The sequence below is a fragment of the Chiloscyllium plagiosum genome, chromosome 9 (assembly GCF_004010195.1).
Source record: "Chiloscyllium plagiosum isolate BGI_BamShark_2017 chromosome 9, ASM401019v2, whole genome shotgun sequence".
Taxonomy (NCBI): Eukaryota; Metazoa; Chordata; class Chondrichthyes; order Orectolobiformes; family Hemiscylliidae; genus Chiloscyllium; species Chiloscyllium plagiosum.
Window position 1 is genome coordinate 4,063,400 of NC_057718.1, and position 22,088 is coordinate 4,085,487.

The window sequence follows — 22,088 nt, forward strand, 5'->3', positions numbered from 1 at the left end:
GAAATCAATCTGAAGCCCATCTAACTTACACTATTCCATGATCATCCATCTATTTATCCAATGATCATTTAAATGCCTTTCAAGTTTGTGAATCTGCAACTGTTGCAGGCAGGGCATTCCGCGCCATTAGTACTCTCTGAGTAAAGAAGGAACCTCTTACATCTGTCCCACATATATCACCCCTCAATTTAAAGCTATGTTCCCTCGTGCAAGCCATCGCCATCCAAGGAAGTCTAGAAGAGTTATTCCCTGCAAGATTCCCAGCCTCTCAACTGCTCTTGTAGCTGTTTGATTTTTTTAATGATCCTTGTTCAGCACCATTCTGAAGAATTTCATTTCCACCCTAACTAATCCTCTAATCATCTTGTATGTCTCTATTAAGTCACCTCTTAACCTTATTCTCTCTAACAAAACAGCCAGAAGTCCCTCAGCCTTTCCTCATAAGACCTTCCCTCCAGACCAGGCAACTTCCTGATAAATCTCCTCTACACCCTTTCCAATGTTTCCACATCCTTCCTGTAATGCAGTGACCAAAACTGTACGCAATACTCAAGTGTGGCCACACCAGAGTTCTGTACAGGTGCAACATGACCTCATGGCTCGAAACTCAATTCCTCAATCAATAAAACCTAACACACTGTGCGCCTTCTGAACAACCCTACCTACCTGGATGGCAACATTCAGGGATCTATGCACATGGACACCAAGATCTCTCTGCTCATCCACAAAATGTTGAAAAAGATTATAAGAGATTGGAATTATAATCATCTTGAAAGAAATAAATTGATCAAGGATAGTCAACATGGTTTTGCAAAGGGTAGGTAGTGCCTTACAAACCTTATTGAGTTCTTTGAGAAGGTGACCAAACAGGTGGCTGAGGGTAAAGCAGTTGATGTGGTGTATATGGATTTCAGTAAGGCATTTGATAAGTTTCCCCACGGTAGGCTATTGCACAAAATACAGAGGCATGGGATTGTAGGTGATTTAGTGGTTTGGATCAGAAATTGGCGAGCTGAAAGAAGACAGAGAGTAATGGTTGATAAGAAATGTTCATCCTGGAGTTCAGTTACTAGTGGGGTACCGCAAGGACCTGTTCTGGGGCCACTGTTGTTTGTCATTTTTATAAATGACCTGGATGAGGGCGAGATTACAGATTGCTGCCCCTCAAGATATCAGTGAACCGGAAAAGTGATTTAATGCGGAAAAGTGTGAGGTGATTCACTTTGGAAGGAGTAACAGGAATACAGAGTACTGGGTTAATGGTAAGATCGCCTTAAATGTTCACTCCCTCCACCACCAACACTCAGTAGCAACAGTGTGTACTCTCCACAAGATGCAGTGCAGAAATTCAGAATAGATCCTCAGACAGCACCTTTCAAACCCACAACCATTTCCATCTAGCAGAACATGGGCAGCAGATACATGGGAACACTACCCCCTGCAAGCTCCCCTCTGAGCCACTCAATATTCTGACTTGGAGATACATCTTTCACTGTCACTGGGTCAAAATCATGGAATTCCCTCCCTACAGCATGAGGATTGCAGTGGTTCAAGAAGGCAGCTCACCCCCACTTTCTCAAGAGGCAACAAGTGATGGGCAATAAAGGCCCATTGAATGACAACCACACCATAAGAGTCAATAAATACAGCCAACCGGTTCACTGGTATCCTTGAGGGGCAGCAATCTGTAATCTTTAGTTTGGCCTGTATCTGAATCCAGAAATGTGGCCAGCTCCAATCTGTCCTCTGAAATAGCTGAGCAACACTCTCAACAGGATCACAGCTGCAGATGTTCAGAGAGGCAGCTCACTGCTATGTTCTGAAGGGCAATGAGTGAGGAGCAGTAAATGCTGGTCCAACCCAGTCACACCCATATCCATGGCATGCTGGAAAAAGTATCAATCCATTCTCATATTTCTACGATTCAACTTTTCCATTTTGCCTCTGAAACTAACCTTCCCACTGCGCATTCCGTGCCCCGACATGAAATTATACGATTCCACTTGTCTGCTCTACAGTGTGACGGTAAAACAGTTCCCAGTTGGGTCTGTGCAGCTGCCTGTGTTCCCTCCCATTGACTTACCAGTTACATTGAGCTGGTTCCCTGCTCCATAGATGTAGCCCCACACACTGCAGCTGTACACAGCAGTATCATTCCGAGTCACATTCACAAGGCTCAGAATGTAACTGTTCCTGCTGACATTCCTGGAAAGCTGAACCCGATCATGGAAACCGTGGGCCTTGGTGAGGGTGCCATTCACAAAGTGGCTTATCACCCACTTCCTGTTGCTGCCAGGTCGCTGGTAGTGCCAGTGGACATCAGTGTCAATCACACTGGCATTGTGCATGGCACACTGGAATTCGACAGTTTCACCCTCTGGTACCTTGCTGACCACTGGATCCTGAATGAGGACTGGATCAGCCAATGGGTCTGTTGCAGGAAACAGATATAAATCAACACAGAGAGAAAAAATACTTCATCTTTCAAATCTCAGTAATACATCAAAAAAGTTTGACTTGATGTTTAATGCACTACTTTCTAAAGTATGGGGCTGGAAACAGTGCAACTCAACAGGGTGTAGTCTGTCAGCTGTGGTTTATTGGGAACTCTCTGTCTCTGAGGCAGAAGGTGATGGGATTGCCTCCCCCTCCAGAGGGTTGAGCAGACATTGGGGCCATCCAGAGCAGCACTAAGGCAGTGTGTTTGGAACAGGCAGCACTGACCTGAGGTGTTAAACCAAGTCTGTCCTTACAGGAGGATGTGAAATATCCCAGGATATCATTCAAGGGTCAACACAGGAGTTCACCCAGTCTTCAGGAAATATGTATCTCTGAAGCAGAAGATGGGGCTATTCACTTCAATGCTGTTTGTTAGATCTTTCTGTATGTTTTCCCCACTCATGACTACAATGTACCTCATTTGCTGTAGATTATGTTGGGACCCTCTGAGGTTGTGAAAGGTGGTACTGAAAAAAATAGTTGTTTATTATTTTAATGTTTCATGCTATCGCATCAAAATGCCATTGGAAGACTGGGATGAGGCATCTCCAAATTTGAGATGAACTTGCAGCTCTCCCACTGAGTCTCATTGTCACGATGCAAGGCATGTGTGTGAAGAGCTGTGACTGTGTGGTGTCCCAGCCTCAGGGATAGTCCAATAAGGAGGAGACTCAGTTCGATGTTTGACAGTTCTGTTAACTCAGTGAGAGGGGTCATGGACCAGGTTTGTAAAGATGTATAAAAGAAAATTGCTGTTGATGCTGAAAATCTAAGATAAAAACAGAAAGTGATGGTAAAAACCCAGTACATCTGGCAGGATGTGTGGAGAAAGATAAACAGAGTTATGGTTCTGGGTTCTGAAGAAGTCGCCTTGGACTTCAAACATTAACTTTGCTTCTCTCTCTACAGATGGTGTCAGACCTGCTGAGTTTCTTCAGCAATGTTGGTTTTTATTATAAATATTTATCATTGCTTTGGGTGTCGTAGTACAATTTTTAAGTTTATAGATGTCATAAAAGATAGACTAGTGACAGACCATCCTGGACAAAGCAGTCTGCTTGACTGATTTGATTTGATTTGATTTGATTTGTTTTATTGTACTCACATGTACCCAAGTACAGTATATGTTTTGTTTTGCAAGCAGTGCAGGCAGATCATAGCAAACAAGGACATATATATCATAGGATGCTTCGACAGAGCAAAGCATACACAGTTACAACTACACAGCAGCTGCACAAAACAACATCAACATTGTTTGAAATTAGAGAGGCTCATTCAGCCATTGAATAGCAGCAGGGAAGAAGCTGTTCTTGATGGTGCGCATGTTCAAGCTTCTGTATGTCCTGCCTGATGGAAGAGGTTGGAACAGAGCAGTACTAGGGTGGGAGGGATCTTTGATGAAGTTGGCAGCCTTTCCGTGGCAACGAGAAGTGGAAATGGAGTCCATGGATGGGAGGTTAGCTTCCGTGATGGTCTGGGCTATGCACACAACCTTCTGTAGTTTCTTACGGTCTTCGGCAAAGCAGTTGCCGTACTAGGCTGTGATGCACACAGGCAGAATGTTTTCTACGGTGCACCTGCAAATGTTGGGGAGGGTCCTTACGGACATGCCTAATTTCCTAAACTGCTTGCAGAAGAAGAGGCATTGTGCCTTCTTAATATCACATCTACATGTGAGGTTCAGGACAAACTATCAGTTACCATCACTCCCCAGGAACTTGAAGCTGTCGGCCCGCTTCACCTCACCTCCATTGATGTAAATAGGGGCATGTTCTCCTCCTTTCTTCCTGAAGTCAATGATCAGTTCTTTTATTTTGCTGATATTGAGAGAGATTGTTATCATTGTACCATGACACCAAACCTTTTATCTCCTTTCTGTATTCTGACTCATTGTTGTTTGAAACCTGTCCTACCACAATGGTGTCATCACAAACTTGTAGATGGCATTTATTTGGAATTTGGCAATACAGTCATGGGTGTACAGAGAGTACAATAGGGGGCTAAGAATACACATTGTAGGGTTCCAATGTTGAGAATTATCATGGAGGAGGTGCAGTTATTTATCTTCACTTCTTGCCCTCCCGATTGCAGTCTATGGACCAGGAAGCTCAGGATCCTTTGGTGTGATTGGCACCACATCCACAAACATCCAGTCCTTCCACCAGGAGAAAGTGAGGATTACAGATGCTGGAGCTCAGAGTCGAGAGTGTGGTGCTAGAAAAGCACAGCAGGTCATCCAGCATCCGAGGAGCAGGAGAATCAATGTTTTGGGCATAAGCCCTTCACCAGGAACTTTCCACCACCAATGTCAGTCGCAGCAGTGTGTACTATCTACAAGATGCACTGCAGATATTCACCAAAGATCCTGAGTCAGCACTTCCCAAACACACAACCACTTCCATCTAGAAAGACTAGGGCAACAGATACATGTGAACACCACCCCCTGAAAGTTCTTCTGCAAGCCACTCACCATCCTGACTTGGAAATGTATTGCTATTCCTTCACTGTCACTGGGTCAAAATCCTGGAATTCCCTCCCTAAGTGCATTATGGGTACACCCACTGCACATAGACTACAGTGGTTCAAGAAGACAGCTCACCCCCACCTTCTCAAGGGCAACTAGTGATCACTCCCAGAAGTAATTTTTTTTTACATGTACTTCTATTGAGTTTGAGAAGATGGTTGATTCTGTTCCAAGGTGAAATTACAGAGGAAACTCGATTATCCAAGCGGGAGGTATTTCATTCGGATAATTGATTATTCGATAATTAATTTGACCTTAAACAAGGGAAGCCATACTGATCAAATGCTGTGCTCTGCTGGAGAGTTTGTTTAAATCCATAAATTTGATGAGTCTGTTATTTAAACAAACTAACCTTTGCATTGTGAAAATTGCAGGTTAAACTGAGAAGGACTAAACCCTTACCATCACATAAATATATGAAATCCCAGCATTAAACACGGCCCTGAACAGCTTCTACGATCACAAGAGCATTTGTCAGTTTCTGCTGAACTCAGTGTTGCGATAGAAATACAGAAGCACTGCTTCATGCATGTTTTTACATTTTCTGCCATTTTTTTCATGAATGACCCAGTAAAGTGACGGGAATAAAGCACTTACTTTGGCAAAGGGCTGTGTAAGTAATCCTTACGTTGGTGCTTGAGGTGTTTGTGTTTCTTTGTTTTTGCCAGTGTTTTCACATTCTCCAGTACAGGCAATCAGAGTACACTTACCTCTTTGACTTAATGTTTTTATGGGATCTCGAGAACGCGATCGGAAATTCAAAATTTGGATAATTGATATTCACATAATCGAGGTTTCTCAGTATTAGAGAAGATGAATTCTGCAATGATGCCTTCCCAGGGAGGGGTCACAGCTCCATGGAATATGGGTCAGAGAAATGCTGACAACATCACAACCCCAAGTTTCCAGTCCTGTCTCCTCTCTACTGGGAGTACTGTTACTGAGTTCACTGTTTTGATGCTATTTTTTATAAAACAAATTTTCATATACTTACCTGTTACATTCAGCTGGGATCCATTCCCACTGATATCTCCCCATACTTTACAGTAATAGACTCCAGTGTCATTGGGCTGCACATTTGTGATGGTCAGAATGAAGGTTTCATTGGAGGAGTCTCTGGAAGATTGGAATCGCTCAGTGAATCCTGAGCTCCGTCGTGTGATGTTCCTCGTGTCATGTGTTAAACCCCACTGCATGGTATTCCCTGGTTGTTCCCAATACCAATGAACATCGGTGTGTGTCACTGCGGCATTCCTCATGGTGCACTGTAACCGGGCAGTGTGACCCTCAGTGACACGTTCCAGGCTCGGAGACTGGAGAAGGACTGGGACATTTGCACCTTTAAGAGAAAACGTGTGAATAAATTAAAATTAGTCTGAAGCCTGTTAAATATCTCAAACATTTCATAAAAACATATCAGTTCATGTTACTTTGGGTAATTTCTCAACCTATTATCAAGCAGCTTAATCTGGAAGACTCAAGGATGACTTTAATTTGAAGATTAAGATGCAATGATCAGCTGCTTCTGCCACTTCCTCCTCAGTCACAAACTTGTTGCTTCTCCCTCCCTGATTCCCAGTTACTGCAGAATCCTCCCAGTCTTCTCCCCATGCTGCCTTCCTATTTCCTAATGACTTAGTCCCTATTTATTTCTTCTCCACACTTTCCCTGAGTTTTCTTCATCCTTTACAATACAGCTCACACAGCTAGAGGTTTCTTGAAACTCACTGTCATCAAGACCTTCCTCAAACAAGTCAATAAAGAGACTGAGGTGTCAATGGAGGAGCACTTTGGGGCAAGTGATCATAATTCTATCAGTTCGAAATGAGTTATGGAAAAGGATAGACCTGACATAATAGTCAAAAGTTCTAAATTGGAGTAAGGCCAATTTTGACAGCAAGGTATTTGACAAGGTCCTGCATGATAGACTGATTAGTAAGGTTACATCACATGGGTTCCAGGGGAGCCAACTGGATACAAAATTTACTTGAAGGTGGAGGCAGAGGGTGGTGAGGGAGGGTTGCTTTTAGGGCTGAAGGCCTGTAACATGAAGTATCAAGTGTTGGGTCCACTGCTTTTAGTCATTTATGTGAATGATTTAAAGGTGAATTAGGGAGAGATGATTTGTAAGTTTGCAGATGACACCAGAATTGGTGGTGTAGTGGGCAGTGAAGATGGTTATCTCAGATTCCAACAGGATCTTAATCAGATGGGCCAAGGGGCTGAGGAGTGGCAGATGGAGTTTAATTTTGATAAATATGAGGTGTTGCATTTTGGTAAGGCAGATCAGGGCAGGATCTATATACTTAATGGCAGGGCCCAGGGAGTGTTGCCAAATGAAGACAGCTAGGGGTACAGGGATACAGTTCCTTGAAAGTGGAGTTACAGGTAGATAGGTTGGTGAAGAAGGCACTTGGTTTGCTTGCCTCCACTGGTCAGTGCATTGAATATAGAAGTTGAGAGGTCATGTTGCGTTTGTACAGAATTTTAATGAGATCACTTTTAGAATACTGTGTTTAATTATGGTCTCCTTGTTATAGGAGGGGTAGTGTTAAACTTAATAGGGTTCAGAAAAGATTTACAAGGCTGTTGTTGGGATTGGAGTGTTCGAGCTATAAGTTTGATGATGAATAGGTTCTGCTTTTCTCCCTAGAGCATTTAAAGCTGAAGGGTGACCTCATAGAGGTTTATAAAATCCTGAGGGCCATGGATAGGGTGAGTGAACAAGGTCTTTTTTCTCAGGATAGAGGAGTCCAAAACTAGAGGGCATAGGTTTAAGGTAAGAGGGAAAAGATTTAAAAGGGACCTCAGGGGCAACATTTCATGCAGGGTTTGGTGCATGTATAATGCCAGAGGAACAGATAGAAGCTGTTACAATTACAACATTTAAAAGGCATCGAGATATGTATATGAAAAGGAAGGGTTTAGAATGATACGGGCCAAACACTGGCAAATGGGACTAAATCAGTTTGAGATGTATTGTCAGTGCAATGAATTGGACCAAAGAATCTGGTTCTGTACTGTATGACTCTATGACTCTAAGCCACCCGTATCCTTTGGACTCCCTGCCGCTGATGTTAATCTCTATTCCCAAAGCTCTCAAAACAATCTGTTCAAATCCATCCAGTCCAGCTCCCAGTTCACAGCATTGAAATTGGATCCTGCTCATCTATTGCTGAAATCAGACTCTCACTGGCTGAAATTCTGTGGGAAAAGATTTCTGAAGTGTCATCAGGGTTTGTGGAGAGTCTGTAATGATTTCATTACACCCCTGAGAAATATGAAAATGTGAGCTAAACCCGGGAGGGAGTCTCCCCCCCCCCTGTCACTCAGCTGCCTGTTTCAAATGGGCTCTTGCAACTTCCAAACTGCTCACTGGGGAAAGCTGCTTAAAGCTGGGACTGAAGGAGTACTTGAGAGTTATCCGTGTTGTTATTGTTGTTGTTGTTCTTGTTCTCTCTGGGTCACTGTCTGCCTGATAGCTTGTTCGTGATGTCTTTGTTTGGCACGGAGCTCTAACTGCTCTGTGGAAGCTGTCAAGTTGGGGAGCTCTGTCTCTAACCTCTGTGGCCAGCTTGGAGCTTCCCTCTACCTGGACCTTACCACTGCCTCCAATAGTTAAACATGAGGAAGGGAAGTTTAGGAGGGGACAAAATGTGGGATAAAACTGACAGACGGGGAGATAAGAGACGGGGAATGGGGGTGGCAGACATGAAAGTAGAATCAAGGCCACCACCAGATCAGCGATGAGCTTATCAGATGGTGCAGCAGTCTGAGGGGTCAAATGGCCTGTTCCTGTGCCCTAAGGTCCTCTATGGCTCAGCTGATTGGCAGCTCCCTGCAACTGGTGCTGGAATGTCTGGTTTCCCCTCTTAGTGGGGACTCAGTGCTGGAGGAGAGAGAGCCTGCGGTCAGTCTCCCGAGAATTCTTCATGATTCTTCCTCGATCAGTCAGCTTCCAAATGTTTCAGCTTCACTCGCAAATCCCCCCAACCCAAATTCAGCTTCAACAATTCCACACAAACCCTCACCCCCACCCCCACCACCGCTTCCCCCCTCCCCCCCAAAAGTTACTATGCATGTCACTGGTCCTGAAATCTGCTTCAGTGATTCAGTGTCAAATGCTGGTCAGTAAACACTCCTGTGAGATACTTTGTAACATGTTGCTACTGTCACTTGTTGCTATAAAAGTGCAGTTGTCTGCCACCACAGGCCCAGGCCAAGAGCTTTCTCCTTCAGGACTTGGTGTTGATACAATTGATGCTGCCTGCCCACAGAGAGCCTCCACAATCACAGTGTCATACAGTCATACAGCACAGAAATAGGCCTTTCGGTCCAACCAGTCCATGCTGACCATCTTCCCAAACTAAACTAGTCCCACCTGCCTGCTCCTGACCCATATCTCTCCAAATCTTTCCTATTGATGTACTTACCTAAATGACTTTTAAATATTGTGACTGTATCCATATCCACCACTTCCTCTGGAGGTTCATTCCACACACAAACTAATCTGTGTAAAAATATTGCCCCCCCCTCCATGTCTTTTTAAAATCTTTTTCGTCTCACCTTAAAAATATGCCCCCTAGCCTTGGACTGTGGGAGGAGACCGGAGCACCCAGAGAAAACCCACGCAGACACGGGGAGAATGTGCAAACTCCACACAGACAGTCGCCCAAGGCTGGAATTGAACGTGGGACCCTGGTGCTGTGAGGCAGCAGTGCTAACCACTGAGCCACCATGCCACCATTTGCATTTTGTATCCAATTGGCAAGCTCACCCTGAATCGCATATGATCTAACTTTACTAATTAGTCTACCATGCGGAACCTCGCCAAAGCCCTGGATCTACTCAATTCTTTTCCCATGTGAAATTTATAAGAATCGTGTTGAGCACTTGGGGATGAGGGATGGAGTTTTCCTTATCAGGCTCTCTGGGTGAGGGCAGGGGCAGGAATGTGGGGAGGGAATGAAAGGGGTCTGAGGCAGGGCTTGGTGCAGTGGAGGAATCAGAGTGATGGGGCTAGAGGGCTACGAGGGGGTACAGTTGAGAGGGTGGGAGTGGGGGGGGAATGGTATTGATACAGGGCACTATGAAATGCAAAGTAAGAGCATAAATAGACCATTCAGCCCATCTAGCCTGCTCTGCCATTCAAGAAGATCATGGCTGATCTCTTTGTTGAGAATTCCATCTACCCCAATAGCATGAGATCTACCTCTGCCTTAAAACTATCCCATCTCCACTACGTTCTGTTGCATTATGTTCAGAATTTGCACAACCCACTGAGAGAAAATGAATCAATCCCCTCATCTACATCCTAAGAGGTCAATCACTAAATTTAAACAGTGCCCCTTGGCTCTGGGCTCACTCACAAGAAAAAGCTCACTCACATCCACTTTGTCAAGACCATAAAGGGTCTGATACACTTCGATTAAGTCAACCTGCACTTTTCTAAACTCCAGGGGAAACAAGCTCAGTCTGTCCATCCTTTCCTCATCAAAGAACCCACTCACTCCAGATGTTATTCCAATAAACCTCCTCTGAACCATCTCCAATACATTTCCATCCTTACTTCAAAAACAAAATCAAAACTGTACAGTATCTGAGATGTGGTCTCACCAATGCCCTGAATAACTGCAGCACAATACCTTTACGTTTATATTCAATTCCTCTCAATAATAAAGGTTAGCACACCACTAGCATTCATGTATACATGCTACACCTGCATCCAACCATTTTGTGACTCACATTTGAAAATCTAGATCTCTCTGTACCTTGGAATTCTGCAGTTTTTTTTTAAATTAATGTTCTGCCTCTTTATTCTTCCAGTAAAAAGAGCAACTTCACATTTGTCTGCAGTATACCCCATCTAGCAGCTTGAAAGAATGGACAAGACTCCATCCCTATACATTTTCAACTTCCTTATGATATCTTTGCAACATACTTGCCAATCTAACTTGAATTGGCTGCGAATTTAGCTGACATGCCCTCGGTCCTCATACCAAGTCATTGATGTAAATTGTAAAACGTTAAGGTCCCAGCACAGACTGCTGTGAGATTCCCACTCATCACTTCCTGTAAATCAGAAAGAAACTCATTTCTGCATTCACTCTGTTTACTGTCAGCCAGCCAATCTTCGATCCAAGCTGATACGATACCCCTGACACAATGAGCTTTCATCTGCTGCAGTAACCTTTGATGCAATACTTAGTAAAATGCTTTCTGGAAATCCAAGTGCAGCATACCCGTTGGCTCCCCTTTATCCACAGTACAAGTTATTCCCTCAAAGAAGTCTAATAAATGAGTTTAACATGATTTCCCTATCCCAAAACCTTGTTAACTCTTCCCAATTATTCTGAATTTTCCCAGGTATGTAGCAAAAACATCTAATGATTGATTCCAGCTCTGTTTCCATGACAGACACCAAGCTAGCCAGCCATAGGTTCATCTTGTCTGCATCCCTTGACTCATAGTCATAGAGTATTAGAGTCCAACAGCACAGAGACTTTTGGCCTGACCAAAATGTCAATCCACACTAAGCCCATTTCCCTGCACTTGGCCCACATCCTCCTAATCCTTTCCTATCCGTGTATTTGTAAAAATGCCTTTTAAATATTGTTCATATACCTGCCTCAACCACTTCCACTGGTAATTCAATCCACATGCATAAGACTCTCTGGGTAAAAAGGTTGCCCTTCAGCTTCCCTTTTACTCCTTCCCCTATAATCTTAAACTGATGCCCTCTAGTCCTCTACTCCCCAACTATGGAAAACAGACTGAGTGCATTTACCCTCTCCATGCCTCTCATGATCTTGTATACATCTATAAGATTTCCCCCTCAGACTCATTTGCTCTAAAGAGAAATGTCCTAGCTTTTCCAACTTCTCCCCATAACTGAGACCACTAAGCCCTGGCATCATCTTTGTAAATTTCTTCTGCACTCTTTCCAGTTAAATAACATCCTTCCTCTCGCAAGGTGACCAAAATTGAGCACAATGTTCCAATGTGGCCTCACCAACGTCCTGCATAACTGCAACAGAACTTCCCAACTTCTATACTCAATGCCCTGACTGATGAAGGTCAGTGTGCTAAAAGCCTTCTTCATTACCCTGTCTATCTATGACTCCAATTTCAGAGAACCATGCACCTGTACGCCAAGGTTCCTCTGTTCCATTACACTCCTTAAGGCGCGACCATTCACCATGAAACTCCTATCTTGATTTGACTTTCCAAAGTGCAAGACCTTACACTTATTTATATTAAACTCCATTTGCCATTTCTCAGCCCACTTCCTCAGCTGATCAAGGTCTTGCTATAATTTCTGATAACCTTCCTCACTGTCCATGATACGGCCTATTTTTGCATCATCAGCAAACTTACTAATCATGCCTTGTACATTCTCATCCAAATCATTGACATAGATAGTGATCAGCAAAGGGCCCAGCACTGATGCCTGAGGCACTAGTCACAGGCCTCCAGTCCAACAAGCACTCTTCCACTAATCCCCTCTGCTTCCTACCATCAAGCCAATTTTGTATCCAGTTTGCCAGTTCACCCTGGATTCCATGTGATCTAACCTGCCAGAGCAGCCTCCATTGAAACCTTATTAAAGGCCTTACTGAAATCCATACAGACCACATCTACCATCCTGCCCTCATCAATCTTCCTGGTCACTTCATCAAAGAATTCTAACAAATTTGTGAGGCTTGATCTCCCATTCACAAAGCCATGCCAACTCCTTCAAATCAAACCCTGTCTTTCTAGACGCATGTATATCTTATCCCTCAGAATCTTCTCAAGTAACTTACCTATGGCAGATGATAGGCTGACTGGTCTATATTTGCCAGGTTTTTCTTGGCAGCCCTTCTTGAATACTTTCCAGTCTTCTGGGGTCTCACCCATGGCTAATGATGATGCAAAAATATCAGCCACGTCCCCGTAATTTCTTCTCTAGCCTCTTGAAGTGTTCTTGGATATATCTGGTCAGGACTAGGAGATGTACCCACCTTCATACATTCTAATACAGCCATCACCTCCTCTACTGTGATATGGACTGTCCCCAAGATATCACCACTAACTTCCCCAAGTTCCCAAGTCTTCAGGTCTTTCTCCACAGTAAACACAGAGGAGAAATATTCATTTAGGATCTTGTCCATCTCCTGCAGTTCTACATATACATGTCCACATTGGTCCTTGAGGGGTCCTCTTCTCTCTCTAGTAATTTTTTTTCCTTTAATATACTGAAAGAACCTATTTGAATTCACCCTAATCTTCTCTGCCAAGGGTATCTCATGCCACCTCCTGATTTTCTTCTTCAGTAAACTCCTGTCTTCCTGATATACCTCCATGGATTCCATTGATCCCAGCAGCCTGCTCCTGAGCCATGCCTCCTCCTTTTTTTCTGGTCATAACCTCTTGACATCCAGAGTTCCCTATTCCTGCCAATCTTGCCTTTCACCTTCACAGGAACATATAGACCGTGAACTCTAGCTATCTCACTTTTAAAGGCCTCCCATTTGCTGGAGGTCCCTTTACCTGCAAAGAAACAACTCAAATCAACCCCTGCAAGTTCCTGTCTAATTCCATCAAAATTTGCCTTGCCCCAATTTAGAATGTGAACCTGTGCACCAGTTTTGTCCCTCTCCATAACTATTTTAAAATTAATAGAACTTGGTCACTGGTCCCAAAGTGCTCCTCAGTGTCACCTCGATCACCTGTCCTGCCCTATTTCCCAAGAGTAGATTGAGTTTTGCCCCTTCCTGAGTAGGGCCCTCTATATACTGCTTGAGGAAACTTTCCTGAGTGCACTTAACAAATTCCATCCTACCTTACCCCTTAACGCTATGGTAGCATTATGGAAGCAATGTATTTACTAAAGTCTAGTTTTACTTTTCCTGAATCTAGGGAACTTTAGAAAATTAACAGCAAACCGATCCATGATTACCAGAGCCACCTATTTTAATACCCAAGGCTGAAGTATATCTGGAGCTGGAAATTTCTCAACCCACAGTTCCACCAGTTTATTCAGTACTGTGATTGTAATTTAACAATGTTTCTCTCTTCCATCCACCTCTTTGTTTGCAGCTGTTGTTGAAATGGTTTTTGTATCCTCTGTAGTGAAGGAATTTCCTTATTATCTAACAACTGTCCATTCTCTTTCCAGAGGGCCACTTTACATGCTACAAGATTTTACATTACCAGCTATCTTTCTGTTGTACTCTAATTTCTTCCTCCTAATTAAATTTTAACCTTTCTCTGTCATTTTTTTTATACTCTGACAAATCTTCTGACCTGCTGCTCATCTTTATGTGCTTTTTTCTCAAGTTTGACACTTGCTCCGAACTTCTTTCATGAACCAAGGATGGTGGGTCATCCTTTCAGAGATTTTCCTCCTCGTAGCAATATACCAAATCTGAGCATTCTGAAATCCCCCTTAAATATCTGTCATTGTGTCTCTATTGAGCTTCCCCCTCACTTTGCCTGCCTGTTCAGTCAGCTATTTGTTCCTGCATAATTGCATCTAAGTTTAAAATAATTGTCTTAGACCCGGTCTTCTCTCTTTCAAACTGAATGTAAAAGTCAATCATATGGTGGTCATTACTCCCCTTGAAGGAAGTCATTAATCTTGTCATATTCCACAATGCCAAGTCTAAATGACTATCTGATACTTTCTGATAGCAGCATGTTGTGGAATCACTCTCCAAAGTATTCTCTGAATTCTTCATCCAGGTGACCAATTGTCAATCTGATTTCTCCAGTTTGTATGTAGATTTAAATTACTCATAATTATTCCTATTATCACATGTACACAATGTTTCTTCTTCTCTACTGTCTTCCGCACTGTAGTTCCTGCTGTGACCTCCCATGAGTGAATTCATTCCCTTACTTTTTTCTCATCGCCACCCAAACCAATTCTACATCATGATCTCCTGGACCAAGGGCATCTCCAGCTGTTGTACCATTGTTCATAGAGACACAGAAACTAGCAGCAGGGATAGGCCATTTGAGCTTATCCCAACATTCATGGCTCAGTCCCCTGTTCCTGTTTTTTTCTCCATATCCTTTGATGCCTTTAGCCTGAAGAACTTTATCTATCGCCTTCTTGAAAACATTCAATGTTTTGGTGTTACCCTTGTTTAACATTGCTACCCCTTCAGCTTTTACCTAGATTCGACTTGAATCTATGTGGTCCCTGAGCATGTAGGGTGGGACTTGTAGTGAGTGAGGGGTGTGCAACAATTATGGGAAATACAAAGAAACTCCAAGTGGTTTCACTGGGGTTAGTTTCTGGTCAATTTGGAGGGATAAGTATGTGAAATGATGGGATCTGAGGCATGGACTGCTCCTGAAAGGATGCTGGGAGGGAGGGTAAGATGATATTTCCTCAATCCCAGTGTGGGAATGTCAGTGTGGATGATGATGAGGGACACATTGGGCACTAGAAAGGTGGGCAACTTCAGGTGCAGGTGGCAGAATGGCTAACTCCCAGTCTCACGTGCCTGAGCTAGGGCTGATGGTCTTGGGGGGCTGGGGCTGTGGAAGAGGGTTATGAAAAGGTGGAGTTCTCTTTGAGACCCAGGGGTATGTTCAGGGGGTTCCCTCTCATGAGGCAGCCATACCATTTCTGAGAGGGAGAAGTAAAGATCCTGTCGTTATAGATCGGCTGAGCCGCAGTCTGGCTGCCAGTTTTCCTGAGGCTGGGGAAAGCTGCTGACCAGAGTTAAAGGTGTAGATCTCAACTACACTGAGGATCCCAACCTCACTGTAACATTTAAAGGAACAGCCTGCCTTCTGGGACTGCATTGGTCATCCACTCACCTTCTGACCCCAGACCAAGCTGCAAAGGGGTTGGTATGAAGATTATTTAGGAGGGAATCGGATTTTTAAGACTTTAACCCCTCCCACCCCACACCGCACCATGAATTCTCAAAAACAATTTTTTTTTATTTCTCTGGGATTTAGCTGCTCTCTTTGTTTGGAGTTAATGTTACAAAAACTAATTTCTACAGGGAATCTCAACTGGAAAATCACATATAACAACTGGAATGTTCAGTAAACTCTCCCAATGGGTGAAACTTTAAGCTTACAGCCCACAGAGCCAATTTGATACTGTATTTTGGTGTTTAAATTGTTCATTTTCATTTCCCATACTCCAGGCTCCTTGCGGTTCAGCCTTGTTGCCCTTCTGGGTCTCACCCTCGCTGGGAGGGCTATGTCCTGTGAACACTCCATTCAAATGCCCCAACCACAGAGAGACATCCCATTAGCAAGGAGTTTCCTGGAAGTCCTGTCTTCCACCAGTGCAATGACTGTGAAATATGATTCCACATTCCCAAATTACAGATGACAAGATCACCCATTGTAAGTTAATGTCACAAGAGGCATTTAGTCTCATCAAGGGGAGCAGCTTTGGGAATAAGTATTTTTTTTCATATATACATCCCAGTCAAAGTCCCCACGTAATCAGGCTTATTCTGAGGATTATGATTCCTTTTCTTCAACACAACTTGGTGACAGTGACCACAACTGCCTCACCTTTACCATAGCCGTGGAAAGGGATAGGAACCCACAGTCCAGGAACACATTTAATTGGGGAAGGGGAAATTATTCTGCTATCAAACAGGAGCTGAGGAGTATAAATTGGGAACAATTGTTCTACAGGAAATGCACAACATAAATGTGAAGGCTGATTAAGGAGCACTTGTTGCGAGTGTTGGATAACTTTGTCCCACTGAGACAGGCAAGGAATGGTAAGGTGAAGGAACCTTGGATGACAAGAGGAGAGGAGTTTCTCGTCAAGAGGAAGAAGGAAGCTTATTTAAGCTTTGGGAATCAAGGATATAGTACAGCTTTAGAGGATTACAGGGTAGCTAGGAAAGAACTCAAAAACGGACAGAGGAGAGGCGGGAGGGGCACGAGAAAACATTGGTGGGAAGGATTAGGGAAAACCCAAAGGCATTCTACACTTACATGAGGAATATGAGAATGGTCAGAGAGAGGCTAGGGCCCATCAGGGATAGTGGAGGGAACTTGTGCCTGGAGTCTGAAGAGGTAGGGGATGCCCTAAGAGACTTTTTTGTTTCAATATTCACTATAGCGTGGGACCTTGTTGATAGTGAGAACACCATGGACCAGGTTCATAGGCTTGAACAGATTGATATTAAGGAAGTGGATGTGCTGGACATTTTGGGAAGCATCAAGATACATTCATCCCCAGGGCCAGACCAGATACACCCAAGGTTACTATGGGAAGTGAGGAATGAGTTTGCTGCGCCTCTCGCAATGATCTTTGCATCCTCACCCTCCACGGGAGTAGTACCGGATACTTGGAGGGAGGTGAATGTTGTTCCTCTGTTCAAGAAAGGGAATAGGGAAATCCCTCGGAATTACAGGCCAATCAGTCTTACATCTGTGGTAAGCAAGGTCCTAGAAAAGATTCTGAGAGTTAGGATTTATCACTATTTGAAAAAACATAGTTTGATTAAAGATAGTCAGCATGACTTTGTGCAGGGCAGGTCATGCCTCACAAGCCGTATTGAGTTATTTGAGGATGTGACAAGACAAGTTGATGAGGGTCGAGTAGTGGATGTGGTACATATGGATTTCAGTTAGGAATTTGATCAGGTTTCCCCATGGTAGGCTCATTCAGAAAGTTAGAAGGTATGACATACAGGGAAATTTGATTGTCTGGATACAGAATTGACTGGCCAAAAGAATACAGTGAGTGATAGTGGATGGAAAGTATTCCGCCTGGAGATTGGTGACCACTGGTGTCCCACAGCGATCTGTTCTTGGGCCTCTGCTCTTTGTAGTTTTTTATAAACAACTTGGATGAAGAAGTGGAAAAATGAGTTAGTAAGTTTGCTGATGACACAAAGGTCGGTGGTGTTGTAAGTAGCGTTAAGGGCTGTTGCAGACTACAACAAGGCATTGACAGGATGCCGAGCTGGGCTGAAAGGTGGCAGATGGAGTTCAACCTGGATAAATTCAAAGTGATTCATTTTGGAAGGTTGAATTTGAATGCTGAATACAGGGTTAAAGATAGGATTCTTGGCTGCATGGACGAACAATGGGATGTTGGGGTCTATGTCCATAGATCCCTCAAAGTTGTCACTCAGGTTTATAGGGTTGTTAAGAAGGCACGTGACGTTTTGGCTTTCATTAACGGGGAATTGAGTTTAAGAGCTGCAAGGCTTTGCTGTAGCTTTATAGAGCCCTGGTTAGACAACATTTGGAATATTGTGTCCATTCTGGTCACCTCATTGTAGGAAGGATGTAGATACTTTAGAGAGGGTGCAGAGGAGATCTACCAGGATGCTGCCTGGGTTGGAGGGCTTGTCTTATGAAGAGAGATTGAGTTAGCTAGGGCTTTTTACACTGGAGAGGTGACTTGATAGAAGTGTACAAGGTAGAGGTGTACAAGGTAGAGATGTACAAGAAGCATGGATAGAGGAGATAGCCAGAGACTTTTCCCAAGGGCAGAAATGGCTGTCACGAGGGGTCATAATTTTAAGGTGGTTGAAGGAAGGTATAGGGAAGATGTCAGAGGTAGGTTCTTTATGCAGAGAATGGTGGGTGTGCGGAATGTGCTGCCAGCAATGGTAGTAGAGTTAGCGACATTAGGGACATTTAAGCGACTGCTGGACAAGCACATGGATGGCAGTAAATCGAGGGGTGTGTAGGTTAGGTTGAGCTGAGATTGAGATAAATGCTCAGCACAACACTGTGGGCCAAAGGGCCTGTTCTGTTCTGTACTGTACTATGTTCTATATTGGATCATGTTCACACACTCGTTTGTTCAGTTCAATATGTATGACCAGATTTTACTCCGTTTCAAGGCGATAATTTCCACTCTGCTATTACTGCATAAGTGACGACGTCGCCACATTTATTTCAACGTGAGATGGTAATTTGATGATAATATCTGAAACAATAAAAAATATAATATCAGAAAATACTTACTGGTCACATTCAGCCGGGTCCCGTTCCCAAAGATATCCCCCCAAATCTGACAGAAGTAGGTATTGGTGTCACTGAGCTGCAGCTCTCTGATGGTCAGAATGAAGCTGTTACTGGTCACATTTCTGGAAAGCTGAAACCGCTCAGAGTACCGCTGCTTCGATCGGTAAACACCGCCGTCCGTATAATGACTCAGTATGACCGGCCCGTCTCGGGAATGGTGCCAGTGTACGGTGTATCTGTCCACGGTGTAATAGACATTACTGCTCCGCAAATCACAGCGAAATGTCACTGTCCCACCCTCAGTCACCGTCACTGCTTCACGGGATTGGATAAGAACTGTCCATGTATCCTGACCTGTGAATAAACATTGATCGAGATCAGAACATAAAAGTAAAACGTCAAATCAAAGCGGTTATCGAAGCATCTGCACGTTTACAGATACCGATTCTGCGTTGTTATCACGAGTCTTGTCGGCGACCTATTTTAACATAAAATTAAAACAAAGTATTGCAGCTGCTGGAGACCCAAAGCAAACAGGTCTGGAAGAATGTGGAGAGAGAAGAGTGAATGTTTCTAGTCAAGTGATCCTTCTTCAGAACTACCCTGAGCAAAATACTGAGGATTCTAGAAATGTGAAATATGTAAAAAAAAACAGAAAATGCTGGAGATACTCGGCAGGTCTGTTAGGATACGTAGAGAAAAAAGCAAAGGGAATATTGCAAGTCAGTGACCTCTTACCACACCATGCCAGGTTTTTCACATTACCCTGCACTGACCAGTAATTCCACTGGTTAAGGTCAAAAGCAGAGAAACTGTGGCTGAAGCTCATTCCTGCTCCAAATATATACTTCAGTGCTGTTAGTTACAGCAAATACCATTACGATGAGCAGAAAAACAAGGGAATTTTTTGCCAGTTTTGATGACATTTCACAGCTTCCAGCTCAAATGACTGGTGCATGTTCTGAGACAGGAGGCTTCTTAATCTCATCTATTTAATCCCATCCTTGCAGAATGACAAGGTTACCAATCCCGAAATCCAGGGGTCCATTATTCATCTGGAAAGGAATGTGCTCTGGAGTTAGCTTTTACGATGCTGACCCTGCCTGTTGTTGGTTGTAGCTGCTTCAGGACTATGCAGAAATGACACTAGGTTCTGTGTGTGCAACAGTGCTTTAAAATGTCTCCTTCATGTTTACAGCTCCATTCTCCAGCAACGTCTAAAACATGTAGTAATTTTCTCTAAATCTACACTCAGGCTTCAAGCACAGTAAACACCAGTAATAATCAGACTCAAAATCAATTACAGGACAGTTGAACAGATGAACACTATGCTCTTTAATCTCAGTTATGCCTGAAAAGTTGTTCTGGAATTTCTTTAATTTTCTCCAGAGCATATTCTGTCCTAACCAATGAAGTGGATTTGCTGTATTTTCACAACCAAACCTTTCAGCACTTTTCAGTCTGCATGCTAAATTTAATGCCACGTTAATCTGACTGGATGCTGGTCTTGTTCAGCTCCATCAAATCCATACACATTCACACACACTGTCTCTCTCACCTTCACTCGCACACACACATACAAAGACACACACACAAAGTCTCACACATGCACACACTGTCACACACAAACATGGACATACACACAAGACACACACATAAATGCAAAGAGACACAAACACACACACTCACTCAGGTTGAGGTTTAGGGGAGCTCTAGATACCATCTATCAACCCCTCAGAAAACGAACAGGAAATGACATCACCACAAACACCAGGAACCCCCATCCACGACAAACATATAAATAGAAAGCAGGAGACAACAGCTTCGCTTCACTTGGAGGTCGCTACTGATGACGTTACCTAGCCAGGTAATGGAGCGTTTGGATATCAAACCTACAGCTCAGCGAGCCAACCTTCACCCCACACACATACATTCTCCCTCAAACATTCTCTCTCTTTCTTTGATGCACCCAGACACATACATAGACGCACACATTCACACTCTCTCTCACACACACATTGATACACTCACAAATTCAAACCACATTGCCCAGACCTGAACGTGATGTGGAGGTGCCAGTGTTAAACTGGATGCACAAAGTTAAAAATCGGACAACACCAGGTTGTAGTACAACTGGTTTATTAGGAAGTACTAGCTTTTGAAGCACTGCTCTATCATCAGGTAGCTAGTGGAACAGGATCATAAGGAGCTAAGGTTTGATGCATTGTCTGAGCTGAAATGTAACTTTTATTTATATACCTTAAGTTATCTTGAGAATGTGACTTCAAAAAAGTTCTGGGATTTACATACTAATGAACCAAAACCTGCAACCCATTCTAAAAGATGAAAGACTTAACAGCAATCTAGGTTTGTTCAATATATTATTTCAATTGCATGACACTGTAATCTTTTGCTATAAATTCAGTGTCCTATGATCCTGTTCCACAGCTACCTGATGAAGGAGCAGTGCTCCAAAAGCTAGCGCTTCCAAATAAACCTGTCAGTACTGAGCAATCAGTCCTTTCATTTCATGGCTGTTATTAAACTGCAGTTGTTTGTAGATGGTGAGATCTGAGACACTTTAATCACAGTTTAAAACTGAAATCTGGTGAAACGACACATAAGTTTACAAATAATCTCATTAGGAGCAGGAATAGGCCACTCAGCTCCTCAAGCCTGCTCACCATGCTGTAATGCCGTGGCTAAACCTACCTCACTCTTGTTTTAAATCAGCAAACCCTGATGTTTAAACATTGACCTCTCATTCATGAATCTTTTATAAGAGGAACCATCCTCTCTATGTCTCCCGGTCAAGTCTCCTCAGGAGACTTTCACAATCAATATTCCCGCCCACCTTGCGAGGACCCCTTTGTCCCCCTCCATCACACTGCCTCCACCTGGACACCCTGCACTGGCCTATTACCTGCCCTCTTCATTTCCAACTGCTGCTGAGACATTAACCGCCTCAACCTGTCTACCCCCCTCCCCCACTCCAACCTCTCACCCTCACAACGCGCAGTCCTCCAATCCCTCTGCTCCAATCCCAACCTCACCATCAAGCCAGCGGATAAAAAGGGGTGCAGTGGTAGTCTGGCGCACTGACCTC

The 22,088-nt window shown here is 43.6% G+C and overlaps 1 protein-coding gene across 3 annotated transcripts in view; it reads right to left on the reverse strand.

The window, feature by feature from the left end:
• Positions 1 to 22,088, reverse strand: part of LOC122552550 (V-set and immunoglobulin domain-containing protein 1-like) — a 93,252-nt gene that overhangs the window by 22,816 nt on the left and 48,348 nt on the right. For all 3 annotated transcript variants that reach the window (XM_043695245.1, XM_043695246.1, XM_043695244.1), the window contains exons 2-4: positions 18,983 to 19,336; positions 6,018 to 6,362; positions 2,084 to 2,431 (exon numbers count right to left, since the gene is read on the reverse strand). In XM_043695245.1, the coding sequence (XP_043551180.1) occupies positions 2,084 to 2,431; positions 6,018 to 6,362; positions 18,983 to 19,336 (1,047 nt within the window). The remainder of the gene's footprint in view (positions 1 to 2,083; positions 2,432 to 6,017; positions 6,363 to 18,982; positions 19,337 to 22,088) is intronic.